Source organism: Bubalus kerabau, chromosome 2 (genome assembly GCF_029407905.1).
Source record: "Bubalus kerabau isolate K-KA32 ecotype Philippines breed swamp buffalo chromosome 2, PCC_UOA_SB_1v2, whole genome shotgun sequence".
NCBI lineage: Eukaryota > Metazoa > Chordata > Mammalia > Artiodactyla > Bovidae > Bubalus > Bubalus kerabau.
In genome coordinates, this window is record NC_073625.1 from 111,223,794 (window position 1) to 111,237,284 (window position 13,491).

A 13,491-nucleotide genomic window follows, 5' to 3' on the forward strand; every position below is an offset into this window, starting at 1 on the left:
AACTGACATTAAATATCACATAAACATATCCATAAGTAGAGATACATTAAAACACTGGATACTGAGTATACCAAACACTCAAAATTGACTTTTTGAGCACAAATCTGGGAAGAGAGTATAGACGTCTAGCAATAACCTTGAACAAAGCCCAAATACCCCTATTAAATCTGGGACCACAACCTTCTGCAAAACCTGTGATGGAAAAGTCTAAATCCATATTCTTCTAACTTCATAGTCTTATCTGAATTCGAAAGGAAAACAATGCAAGAGTATTGTAAGTAGTCCTAAGAAGGAACACCTGAACTCTAGATCATTTAGCAAGTACTGAAAGCAATGGCACCCCAAAGCTGAACTTTAATGATGAGTCAGTGACAATTAACATTCAACTTACTATTTGGCAACATGACAACCTAAGCCCCATTCAAAACTCGGACCAACTTTCAAGTTACCTTTTGATTCAACATTAACTCTATAGTGGTAGGCTGGCAATGTCAAAACGTAAGGTTAAGAGATAACATATCAAACCACGTATCCAATTTAGAACAAATGCTTGTTGAGATACTACTGCTGCTGAGTATCTATCAGCGGCACCGGTCCCTTCTAAAGAGACGAATCAAAGCTCGCCTTCAAACCGAAATGTGGTTACTTAGCAAGTTCATCTGTGGATTAAGAACACACACTTTGTATTGTCACACAAGCAAGAAAGAAATGTTAGGAGACGGTGACATTCACCTCTTCCATTAAGTATATAAAACTGTGGTAACCCTCGAGACCTGAGCTAACTAAACTATCCTTCATTCCAAAAGACACACTCGGGAAAAGCACATCATGGTTTATGAGTTTTGTCCTTCGCTTTATTCAAAAGGATGAGCAAGTAAACACTTCCATCACTATTTTAAGGTGGGAACACTCAACCACTTAATTAAGTTGACTATCAATTGCTAGAAAATAACTAAGAAAAGAACTAAGTTTCAGACAGAATCATCCAAATAAAAATCACATTCCCTCGACTCAAGGTTAATGAGACCGGGGAAGGGATATGGGAGGAGGAAAAAAGGAAGCTGCCTCATTCTTGACTGAAGACAGTTTTTGCCCTTTCCCATTACCTCTGTTTTATCAGCAGGTCTCGTATTTTAAGATCCTGGTATTTCAAAGTCTCTTATTCAAAGAGGAGGTGGAGAAGGGGTGTAAAATAAAATCAATACTCACTGCTAACTTTCATGCTGCCAAAAGCCGAAGGCTGCTGCACTGGCTTGCAGCTCTCCGCAAAGGAGGTGGTTCTGGGCCGCCCTGACATGATCACTCTTTTTCCGATTCACCTTTTTTCCTTCCTTCCTCCTTTTCTTCCTTTTGTTTTATGTTGGGGTGTTAGGTTAATGATAAATGCAGCATTAAGTTTTCCCACAGGAAAAAGAAAAAGACTTCGTCCTCTTGCCTTTTCACTTCTTTTGTACAGCTATTTAAAAAAGCGAGCGATGTATTTCTCCTTGAAGACAGATCAGTACGGATATTTAACATATAGACGATCCGGGGCTGGGAAAAAAATACAATTCTTTCCACTCCCTTTCCTTGGAGGGCAGAAATGGGTGGGAGATCCTAAAAAATATATATCACGTGAAACGGGGACAAATACTGGATTGAAAATAAGTACTCTGAATATTATATTTTCCTCGGGGATTTTTTTTCCGAGTCAATGAAGAAGGGAAGCGGCGGAAGGATCACGAGTCTCACGCTTGAAAAGAAGGGGGGATGGGAAGGAGGGAGGGAGAGGGAGGGGTGGCTCGGAGATGCGTCGGGAAACGCTGCGGCTCCGGCAGCGGCAAGGATCCGGCGGGCTGACGGTGGGGGCCCGGCGAACTGGAAGGCGGCGGAGTCGCGAGTCAGTCAGAGTCGGGCGGTGGCGGCGGCTCTTCCCCTCATTGCGCCAGGAGCAGCTGCAGGCGGCGGCTGGATCCAGCGGCCATGGCGGCGGCGGCGGCGGAGGCAGCTCCCTTCAGACCCCAGGCAGCGGCTCCTCGACTGCTCCCCATACGCCGGGGACATGGGAACCCGGCAACCGCTTCCGTCCCTCGGGGCCCCCTCCCCCGTCCAAGGCACCAGCGCGGCCGCCCTCCCGCCCCTCGCTTCTGCACAGTCCCGCTCAGGAAGTGTCCCCGCTTTGCCCCTAGCCCGGAGCGCTGTCAGCGGCTGCGGGGTCGGCTCCTCCTCGCTTCCTTCCTTCCTTCCTTCCTTTGTCACTCGGCCCGGGCAGCGGCGGCGGCGGCAGCAGCAACAGCAGCAGCACGAGCCCGCATTCGCCCGGGTCGGGGGCTGCTCTCTGTGAGGAGTGCCGTCTGCGCAGCCGCCTAGCTCTTACCCACTCCCCCTCCCCCCTCCTACTCGTCCTCCGCCTCCTTCCTCCCGCACCCAGCCTTACACCGCCCAGCGCCCCGCCGCCCGCGTAAGAGGCGTCTGGGAATCGCCGGCCGAGCAGGGCGTCCGCCCCCTTCGACAGGGGAGCCGAAGCCCGAGCGGAACCAATCACGGATGTCGTTTGTTTGCGGATCCTCCCGGAAAAAGCCGATCGACCTGAAGAGCCAATCCGAAAGTGTCGCTGGAAATTCACGCCCAAGGACGGAAAATGCCGAAGATAGCCGACCGAGGAAAAGGTGGGTTCGCCTTGTTCTGTGGCTGGCTGGAGGAGAAATTCGGCAGTGACCAATCAGAGTCGCTGGCCCTCAGGAAAAAGCTTGAAGAGTTAAGGACTGTGAAGCCCGGAGTCGCTGGCGAAACCGCACGGCAGGGCGCCGTGGCCGCTTTGTAATTGGCCGAAAGGCCGCTGGGAGTGCAGCTCCCTCGGTGATTGGTGAAGGGAATGGGGCTTCCGAGGACAGTCTGGCCAGTCAGGACGTCTCCTCCCTCGCCGAGGTGAGGAGAAGTAGAGAGCGAAGGGAGGGCGTCTATAAAGCGCCTTCTCATTGGCCTGAAGCTCAGGAGCTGGAATGGGGGCAAAAGGGAAAGGGAGGGAGGCCGAAACTCGTAGCAGTAGCCAATCTGCACTCGCTGCTGTCTAATCGCAAGACCTAGCTGAAGTATGATTGGCCTTCGGCCTCCGGCGGCAGTCCTAGGAGCGGGGAGAAGCGCGACTAGGGTCGTGGCGGACAGTCTGACGGCCTCGCCTGCGGCTACTCCCAGCTGGTGTGGAAACCGCATATAGGGAGCGCGAGGCGGTGCGAAACTGGTGTGGTCGTTGGCGCTGGGTTCCTCGCTCCAACAAACTGAGGGTTGAGGGGCTTTCCCCACCCACTGGAGGCTCTCGGTGGGGCGGGGCTAATTCTGCGCGTCTGGGGTTCCCCTCCGTCCGGGAGAGCGCATCCCGAGCACGGGCGTCTTCCCCGAAAGGGCCAGACAGATCCAGGGCGCCTCTCAGGCCGAGTGCGAGTTTTCAGACATTCAACTGAGAACAAAGCTGCTAGAGAGGCAGCGCCCCTGGGCGATCGCGCCCCACCCAGTCGCGGAGGCCATTGATAAGAGTGAGGGCGACTGCGCCTCGTGCGCGCTGCCAAGCCCGGCCTTCCAGAAAGGCCCCTGAGAAATGAGCTCATGCTGGCTGAGCGCCCTTCTCGGGTGCGACCGGTCGGCGCAGAACGGCCCCCGAAAGCAGGTGAGGGGAAGTGCAGTCAAGCCGGATATCCCGAAGCCTCTGAGGCAACGGGGAGCCAGAATAGCCCTTGGTAGTTTTTGGTTTTTTGGAACGAGGGTGATCTATAAAAGTACTATTTAAGTAGGTTTCACACATAGGCCAGTGTTCAGATTCCTGTGGTTTGCCCAAGGACAGTGAGTTATGGTTACAGAAAAAGTAAAATGAACAGTTGCCATCCTAATTGTAATCCCATGGTGCCTGTAATTTCCACCTGCAGAGTCATCCCTTTCTATTCAGATACCATCTGTAGCGAGCACATATAAAAATTACTTGATCAGGTTAACTAGCTATTGCTTTGGAAAACTGATGAGGAACTTAGGACAGAACAAAGTAAGCTTTGATGGAGGACAGGAAAGATCTAGATAGGATTTGCAAACTCAAATGTTTTTAGGGGCCAGAAAAGTAAAGTAAATGAGTGAAACTGGCCTGGTGTAGACAATGGGAAATGACAAGCAACGTGGCAAATTGGACTGTCTGTGCTATAACTGAAAGGAGCAGCTGTTCGGCTCCAACAGATTGTTGCCCTGAAGAATGTGGATACAGTGGTCTGAGATATTCTGTCCCCTTCCCCCCATCCGCGCCAGGAGAATCCCTTATAAAGCACGATTTTTGTGTGAAATCTCTCGATTTTTAGACCAATATTTCCAAACTCTGCAGGCCAAACTAAAAACATTGCAGGGTAGATGTGACCAACCTGCAATCAATTTGTAATCTCAAATCTGGATGTAGGTTTTTGATAGTCCAGGAGTGGTAGAAGCTCTTGTTCTTTGCAGTGAAGACAGAACATGAGGTCTCTGGATGTCATGGAGAAAGGTAAAGAGTGTTGAAAGCAAACTCAGTGCATGGCAACTTTGTCAAATGATTGTTGCCCCTTCCTGCAAACTACCATGTAGACCTTTGCCACTAGTCCCTAAACTGCTGTGAGGTAAAGCTAGAAATCCTGCCTTCTTCTTTACTCCCCATCTCAACTCCCAGTTACACTGGCAGGAAGCTGAATGACAAATGTTTAGGTTATACACATTGGAAACAGCTATTCTATTGTATAAAATAAAGTACAAAAATAGTCTACCTTGAGGTTATGATTAGTAGCTTTAGTATTGCTGCCTTCAAATATTTTGACCTGACACTTTAAAAAAAATCTGATCGGGGGATGGGGTGGGGAGGTGAGTCTTATAGGAAAACAAAAAGTAGTTCAATTTAGAATTAGGACATAAGGAGGGGAGAAATTTATGAGAAAATACAGTACCACTGAAAGTAACATTCAATGATTCTCTGACCTTTCAAATTTACTCTACCTTCTCACTTGCTGTTAACCACTTATCAGTTTATAGTAATTTTAATATTTATGTGTTTATAATGTGCCAGACACTGTTCTTAAGTGTTTCACACATGCTATCTCAGGTTATAATCATACGGTATAAGTACTGTTATCACCTCCACTTTCAAGATAAGGAAACTGAAGGTCAGAAATATATACTGACTTACCTAAGGTCCACAGAGCTAAAGTAAGCAGACCTAGGATTCAGGTTCCTTGTACTTCTCTCAAACACAGTCCTCACCTTCCCTGGTCTTGCTTTATCTTAAAGTCTAATCCTTAGGTCTTCAACTGTGTGTGCTTTGGGTTCTGTTAGGGCTCATCAGTTGGTCCCTTGGAGAGATCAGTGATTCCAAGCCAAAGTAACAAACTAGAGGGCTAGAAAAAGATACAGGAAAGCTGAGTGACACAGAACATGTGAGTATTGTAGTTGGGGGGAGGAGGTGGGTAAGCCTGTCCAAAAGATAAAATGCACAATGAACTGGGTTCTAGAGTAATAATAAGTATTTGTACAATACTTTGCACTTAGGAAGTAGTATTATGTTAAGTTTATAGAGTACTATTATGGAACTATTATTCTGTTTTTACAGATGAGGAAACTACACAGATGTCTTGCTCACAATCACTTAGCTACATTTTTAACTGAAACTAGAAGAAAATATAGACAGGTGTAATAATGAGGATAGCAAATAGAACATGAGATGCTGTTTATTTAGATGAACCCAGGGCCTGTCAGTTCACACAGAAGCCCACAAGCAAACTCCTACGATCTCCTTTACTTAGCCAACGTATGTTAAATACCTAAATGATGTTGGGTGCTGGTCTTCAAAATTTAATAAGTATGGTCTCTGCTCCAGATACTTGCACTCAGATACTATGAGATACAGAAGAGTTATTTAGTAATAAACCCTAGGAAAGCCTTCCAGTATCAAGGTCAATGTGAAGATTAAGAGGAAGGAAAAACAAATGTGCATTTACCGAGTGCCTGTTCAGTGCTTCCCTAAACCTCAAGAGACAGGCATTATTAACTCCTGTTAACAGATGTGGGATAAATGAACAATAGATACGTTGCTCAAGGTCACACAATTAAAAAATGGCAGAGCTGGGATGAAATCTATAGCCAAGTATATTTGATCCAGCCTCTTTCTATTAATACTAGATCTCTCTGTCTTCCATCAACAAATAACATTGTTTATCCCAATTATGTAAAATGGCATGTGTGTGTGTTTCGGCCCACACACAGAAGTCTAGAAATACTAATTTTGATGGCATTTTGGATGATGCTTATTGTATTATGCTTTCCAGTATTGTCTTCATTTTCTACCTTTACATAAGAAACAAAATACTTAAAAAGAGAAAACAAAGATAAGACTGCAAAAGAACCAAAGAAGTAGCAGTGTGAAACTGCTCAGTGTGGTTAAATCAATTTGATTTACAGGATGCTGTGCCAAATTTTAGGAATATAGGAGTGTGAGGATGAATAAAAGTCATTCAGAGGTGACTGTCTTGCTCCAGTCTTAGAGGAGCTCTTATAGAGTGCAGATGTGTAAACAGAGAACACCATAATGTCATCTGAACAACTGTGGAAAAAAAGTGACCAAGAGATCATTTTCCAAGCTGGATTTAAATGACTGGTCTCCAAAGTTGAGTGTATATACCCGGAGGTTATATAGGATGATCCTTTGGAATGCTGGAACTACCAGATATTTTTACCAATAACCTCCAATTAAATAAACTTATATTAAAAAAAGTAAGAAATTACCTTTCTAATGGTTAATTTACTGGTAGACACTAATGCCCTCCTCAGTCCCTACATCAAAGAGGTAGTGTGTCACACGGTCCATAATACAGGGACACAATACAGGAGATGAATCCACAGCCTAGAAGGGACTGTGACTATGATGTATGCTCCTGCTTTTTAAATTTTTCAGCAACATACAACACTCTACTTGTGCTTATTTAACTGGATTTCGAGTCCTATTATTTGACTTTTAACTAACTTGACCCTCATGCATTGAAAATGATTCCTACAAATAAAGTATAGATAAGTGAACAAAAAAAGGCAAATCTGACATTCTACTCTCAGTGGGAACTCTACATCAGTCGCATCAATAAAATCAATAGGTTAAAATCAATAATGAGCTAATCAAATTTGACAAGATACAGGCCTGAAATTTTTGGAATTCTCAAGAATTTTTGAAATATGAAGATACTATTCACTGATTTTTAGTCAAAGGCTACCCTAAGTATGAAGTGTAGCTAATGCCAATGTGAAGTTACATATATATTATTATAATGTAGTGATAATGACAATATTTTAAAACAATTTTTACTTTATTTAAGGTCCTAAACTTTTTATTCTTCTAACACCCTCACCCCACCATCAAATTATTAACTGTCCAAGAACATAGTCTTTCAATGTTCTGGTAATTGTGAAGATGTCACACTGGCATAAGCTACATCTCAATCATACTTAGGGTAACCTTTGACAAAAACGAGTGGATAGTAACTTCATATTTCAAAAATTTCTGAGACCAAAAATTTCAGGTCTGTATCTTGTCAAATTTCATTAGCTCATTATTGATTTTAGCCTATTGATGTGAAATGCCAGGCTGGATGAATCACTAGCTGGAATCAAAATTGCCAAGAGAAATATCAACAACCTCAGATATGCAGATGATACCACTCTAGTGGCAGAAAACAGAGGACTAAAGAGCCTCTTGATGAGGGTGAAAGAAGACAGTGGGAAAAGCTGTTTAAAACTCAATTTATAGGGAACACATGTACACCCATGGCTGTACATGTCAATGTATGGCAAAAACCACTACAATATTGTAATTAGCCTCCAATTAAATAAATTTTTTAAAAAACTCAAAATTCAGAAAACTAAGATCATGGCATCCAGTCCCATCCCTTCATGGCAAATAGAAGAGGAAAAAGTGGAAACAGTGACAGGTTTTATTTTCTTGGGATTCAGAATCACTGCAGACAGTGACTGCAGTCACAAAATTAAAAGATTCTTACTCTTTGAAAAAAAAGCTATGACAAACCTAGACAGCATATTAAAAAGCAGAGACATCACTTTGCCAACAAAGGTCCATATAGTTAAAGCTGTGGTTTTTCCACTATACTTGTACAGGTGTGAGAGTTGGACCATAAAGAAGTCTGAGTGCTGAAGAACTGATGCTTTCGAACTGTGGTGCTGCAGAAGACCAGATGTTTTATAAATCTGTTTTATGGTGCTGGAGAAGACCACATGTTTTATAAATAGGCATAGTATTTGAGGGCTGATATTAAAATATTTTACTGGTAGAGTAGAAGAACAAAAACGTTTGTAGACCACTGTTCTAAACAAAAATTAGTTTTTTTAGATGATGGAAGGGAAGAACATTCTAGGCAAAAAGAAACTATGCAGAGGCAGAAATGTATGTAACAAGGTATTCAGAGAGCTGGAGTAGTTTGAAATTATGTGGCAGATAAGATCTGGACGAAAAGAAAGGGAAACAGTTTCAGATAGTAAAGGTGTAGTTAAGTAAATTACGTTCTATGAAATCCATATTATGCAACCAGAAAAAAGAATAAATACAAAGACTAGGAGCAACTCAATACTAATTTTTAAATATAGAACTTCAGATTGTATATTACCATATTTCCAATTCTGTAAAATATATGAACATTTTGGTCAAGATTGAGAAGGAAGACAAAAATTAGAATACTTTTGTTAATACATGGCATATTTAATTACAAATGAAAATATTCACTTTAAATGTTTTCATTTCATTTTTACAATAAATTTTCTACAGTTTGTTGTGATCCACACAGTCAAAAGCTTTGACATAGTCAATAAAGCAGAAGTAGATGTTTTTCTGGAACTCTCTTGGTTTTTTCAGTGATCCAACGGATGTTGGCAGTTTGATTTCTGGTTCCTCTGCCTTTTCTAAAACTAGCTTGAACAACTGGAAGTTCACCTTTCACGTACTGTTGAAGCCAGGCTTGGAGAATTTTGAGCATTACTTTGCTAGTGTGTGAGATGAGTGCAATTGTGCGGTAGTTTGAACATTCTTTGGCATTGCCTTCTTTGGGATAAGAATGGGATTGGAATGAAAAGTGACCTTTACCAGTTCTGTGGCCACTGCTGCGTTTTCCAAATTTTGAAACACTTTCACAGCATCATCTTTTAGGATTTGAAAGAGCTCAACTGGAATTCCCTCTACTAGCTTTGTTCATAGTGATGCTTCCTAAGGCCCACTTGACTTCACATTCCAGGATGTATGGCTCTAGGTGAACAATCCCACCATCATGGTTATCTGGATTAAGAAAATCTTCTGTGTATTCTTGCCACCTCTTCTTAATGTTTTCTGCTTCTGTTAGGTCCATACCATTTCTATCCTTTATTGTGCCCATCTGTGCATGAGATGTACCTTTGGTATCTCTAATTTTCTTGAAGAGATCTCTAGTCTTTTCCATTCTATTGTTTTCCTCTATTTCTTTGCATTGCACTTTAGGAATCTTTCTTATTTCTTTTTGCTATTCTTTGGAGCTCTGCATTCAGATAGGTATATCTTTCCTTTTCTCCTTTGTCTTTTGTTTCTCTTCTTTTCTCAGCTATTTGTAAGGCCTCCTCAGACAACCATTTTGCTTTTTTGCATTTCTTTTTCTTGGGGATGGTCTTGATCACTGCCTCCTGTACAGTGTTACAAACCTGCATCCACAGTTCTTCAGGCACTCTATCTATCAGATCTAATCCCTAGAATCTATTTGTCACTTCTGCTGTATAATCGTTAGGGATTTGATTTAGGTCATACCTGAATGGTCTAGGGCTTTTCCCTACTTTCTTCAATTTAAGTCTGGACTTTCCTGGTGGCTCAGAGAGTAAAGCATCTGTCTGCAATGCAGGAGACCCGGGTTCGATCCCTGGTTTGGGAAGATCCCCTGGAGAAGGAAATGGCAGCCCACTCCAGTATTCTTGCCTGGAAAATCCCATGAATGGTGGAGCCTGGTAGGCTACCATTTATGTAGTCGCAAAGAGTCAGACACAACTGAGCGACTTCACTTCACTTTTGCAATAAGGAGTTCATGATGTGAGCCACAGTCAGCTCCTGGTCTTGTTTTTGCTGACTGTATAGAGCTTCTCCATCTTTGACTGCAAAGAATATAATCAATCTGATTTCGGTATTGACCATCTGTTGATGTCCATGTATAGAGTCTTCTCCTGTGTTGTTGCAAGAGGGTGTTTGCTATGACCACTGTGTTCTCTTGGCAAAACTCTGTTAGCCTTTGACCTGCTTCATTTTGTACTCCAAGGCCAAACTTGCCTGTTACTCCAGGTATTTCTTGACTTCTACTTTTGTTTCTAGTCCCCTGTAATGAAAAGGACATATTTTTTGGGTGTTAGTTCTAGAAGGTCTTGTAGGTCTTCATAGAACTATTCAACTTCAGCTTCTTCAGCGTTACTGGTCAGGGTGTAGATTTGGATTACTGTGATATTGAATTGTTTGCCTTGGAAACAAACAGAAATCTTCTGTCATTTTTGAGATTGTATCCAATTACTGCATTTTGGACTCTTTTGTTGATTATGATGGCTACTCCATTTTTTCCAAGGGATCTTGCCCACAGTAGTAGATATAATGGTCATCTGAGTTAAATTCACTCACATTCCAGTCCATTTTAGTTCACCGATTCCTAAAATGTCAGTGTTCACTGTTGTCATCTCCTGTTTGACCACTTCCAATTAGCCTTGACTCATGGACCTAACATTCCAGGTTCCTATGCAGTATTGCTCTTTACAGCATTGGACTTTAGTTCCATCACCAGTCACATCCACTACTGGGTGTTGTTTTTGCTTTGGCTCTGGCTTGTCATACTTTCTGGAGTTATTTCTCCACTGATCTCCAATAGCATATTGGGCACCTACCAACCCGGGGAGTTCATCTTTCAGTGTCCTATCATTTTGCCTTTTCATACTGTTCGTGGGGTTTTCAAGGCAAGAATACTGAAGTGGTTTGCCATTCCCTTCTCCAGTGGACCACATTTTGTCAGAACTCTCCACGTTTTGTCAGAACTTCCCACTGTGAAAAATTCTTAAACAGTTGGGAATACCAGACCGCCTTACCTGCCTCCTGAGAAATCCGTATGCAGGTCAAGAAGCAACAGTTAGAACTGGACATGGAACAACAGACTGATTCCAAATCAGGAAAGGAGTTTGTCAAGGCTGTATATTGCCACCTTGCTTATTTAACTGATATGCAGGGTACATTATGTGAAATTCCAGCACAAGCTGGAATCAAGATTGCTGGGAGAAGTTATCAATAACCTCAGATATGCAGATGATACCACCGTTACAGCAGAAAGCAAAGAAGAACTAAAGAGCCTCTTGATGAAAGTGAAAGAAGAGAGTGAAAAAGCTGGCTTAAAACTCAACATTTAGAAAACTAAGATCATGGCATCCAGTCCCATCACTTCATGGCAATTAGATGGGGAAACAGTGTCAGACTTTATTTTTATGGGCTCCAAAATCACTGCAGATGATGACTGCAGCCATGAAATTAAAAGACGCTTACTCCTTGGGAGAAAAGTTATGACCAACCTAGATAGCATATTAAAAAGCAGAGGCATTACTTTGCCAACAAAGGTCCGTCTAGTCAAAACTATGGTTTTTCCAGTAATCATGTATGGATGTGAGAGTGGGACTATAAAGAAAGCTGAACATCAAAGAATTGATGCTTTTGAACTGTGGTGTTGGAGAAGACTCTTGAGAGTCCCTTGGACTGCAAGGAGATCCAACCAGTCAATTCTAAAGGAAATCAGTCCTGAATGTTCATTGGAAGGACTGATGCTAAAGCTCCAATACTTTGGCCACCTGATGCAAAGAACTGACTCATTTGAAAAGATGCTGATGCTGGGAAAGATTGAAGGTAGGAAGAGAAGGGGATGACAGAGGATGAGATGATTGGATGGCATCACCAACTCAATGAACTTGAGTTTGAGCAAGGTCTGGGATTTGGTGATGGACAGGGAAGCCTGGCATGCTGCAGTCCAAGGGGTCACAAAGAGTGACCACAAAGTGTGAGCACCACAGTGCTCACCACTGAGCAACTGAGCTGAAATTAATGTTTATTTGGTTTTAAAAATCCATTTGCATGCTGAGTCACTTCAGTTGCATCCGACTGTTTGCCACCCCATGGGCTGTAGCCTTCCAGATTCCTCTGTCCATGGGATTCTCCAGGCAAGAATAGTAGAGTAGATTGTCATGCCCTCCTTCAGGGGATCTTCCTGGCCCAGGGATCAAACCCACGTCTCTCATGCTCCTGCACTGGCAGGTGGGTTCTTTACCACTAGCACCACCTGGGAAGCCCATAAAAGGAAATTGGCTCCCCAGTAACTCATTTCTTCACTGTGATTCACATATTCCTCAGAAAGTCCCTTTATATGGAATTCTTAACAAAAATTCGAAATTTCTCAGCAACCTTTCCAACACTAAACATTTTTACTGATAATCCTTTGTAGTATGAGTTAAACTGTATTAATAAGACTAGGCAATGTTCATTATATGCAAGACATCTGCTAGGCACCTGATATAAAGAAGTACATGAGCCACCCGAGTGGCTCTGTGCCCTTAAGGAGCTTATCCTCTGGTGAAACGACCTCATGAAAAACTAAATAAATAATTATTTTAGATAACATTTGAGTCCATAAAAAAAAAAGGGGGCAGAACTTAATTTGCTAATATAACTGTTGTTTGGGAGGTGGGTGCATGCTCTGTCATGTCTGACTCTTTGTGACCTAATGGACTATAGCCCAGTAGGCTCCTCTGTCCATGGGATTTTCCAGGCAAGAGTATCGAAATGGGTTGCCATTTCCTCCTCCAGGGGATCTTCCCAGCCCAAGGATCAAATCTGCATCTCTTGTGTCTCCTGCACTGGCAGACAGATTCTTTACCACTGCACCACCTGGGAAGCAATATGGTTGTTACTTGTGGCTCAATGAATTGCTCATGCTGTCCTAAATATAACAGGTAAATGAAGGACACTTTGATCTAAAGTGAAACTTAAAGGATGAGTAGTAGGATTTGGAAATGAAATAGGAAATAAATTATTTTCCACCACTTCATCTCCAACCCATCAGACAAATCCCCTTCTTGGTAAACGGAAGTTGGTCAAGGTGCCAGAGCAATTAAGGACAGTGTAAGTCTCTTCATTTGACTTTAGGAAAACCAGTTTGACTAAAAGAGAAGCTGATAGAGGAGAATAATGAAAGATAAAGCTTAATAGGTGGTTTGGGGCCAGATTTGAAAAAGCTTTGAATGTTACACCAGGAAATTTGGGCTTTGTCTTGTAGACACTGCAGAATTATGGGAGGTATTTAAGCAGGTATAAGACATTGTCACTGCAGGAGAGCCTCTGAGGTAACACACACTGTGGTTTTTTCCCGTTGCTTAAAATGTGCCCATGGTAACAAGACAGCATATTTGGTCATGCTTCTTATAACCAACAAG

General features: G+C 42.7%; 2 protein-coding genes across 6 annotated transcripts in view; one reads left to right on the plus strand and one right to left on the minus strand.

Annotated features, from left to right (window-relative positions):
- GSK3B (glycogen synthase kinase 3 beta) overlaps positions 1-1,728 on the minus strand; it is a 216,375-nt gene extending 214,647 nt beyond the window's left edge. For all 5 annotated transcript variants that reach the window (XR_008710389.1, XM_055568297.1, XM_055568296.1 and 2 more), the window contains exon 1: positions 1,210-1,728. Coding sequence is in view for 4 of the 5 variants with exons in the window: in XM_055568297.1 (XP_055424272.1) it covers positions 1,210-1,297 (88 nt within the window). In the remaining variant the exon portion in view is untranslated. The remainder of the gene's footprint in view (positions 1-1,209) is intronic.
- On the plus strand, positions 1,694-8,843 carry LOC129644462 (uncharacterized). The gene is made up of 2 exons (XM_055570087.1): positions 1,694-2,907; positions 8,137-8,843. The coding sequence occupies exon 1, from the start codon at positions 1,694-1,696 to the stop codon at positions 2,321-2,323; it is 630 nt and encodes a 209-aa protein (XP_055426062.1). The 3' UTR covers positions 2,324-2,907; positions 8,137-8,843.
- The last annotated feature ends 4,648 nt before the right edge of the window (positions 8,844-13,491 follow it).

Bases quoted from the DNA above. Each gene is read 5' to 3' on its own strand.
- LOC129644462 (XM_055570087.1), top strand. From the start codon at position 1,694: ATGAAGAAGGGAAGCGGCGGAAGGATCACGAGTCTCACGCTTGAAAAG.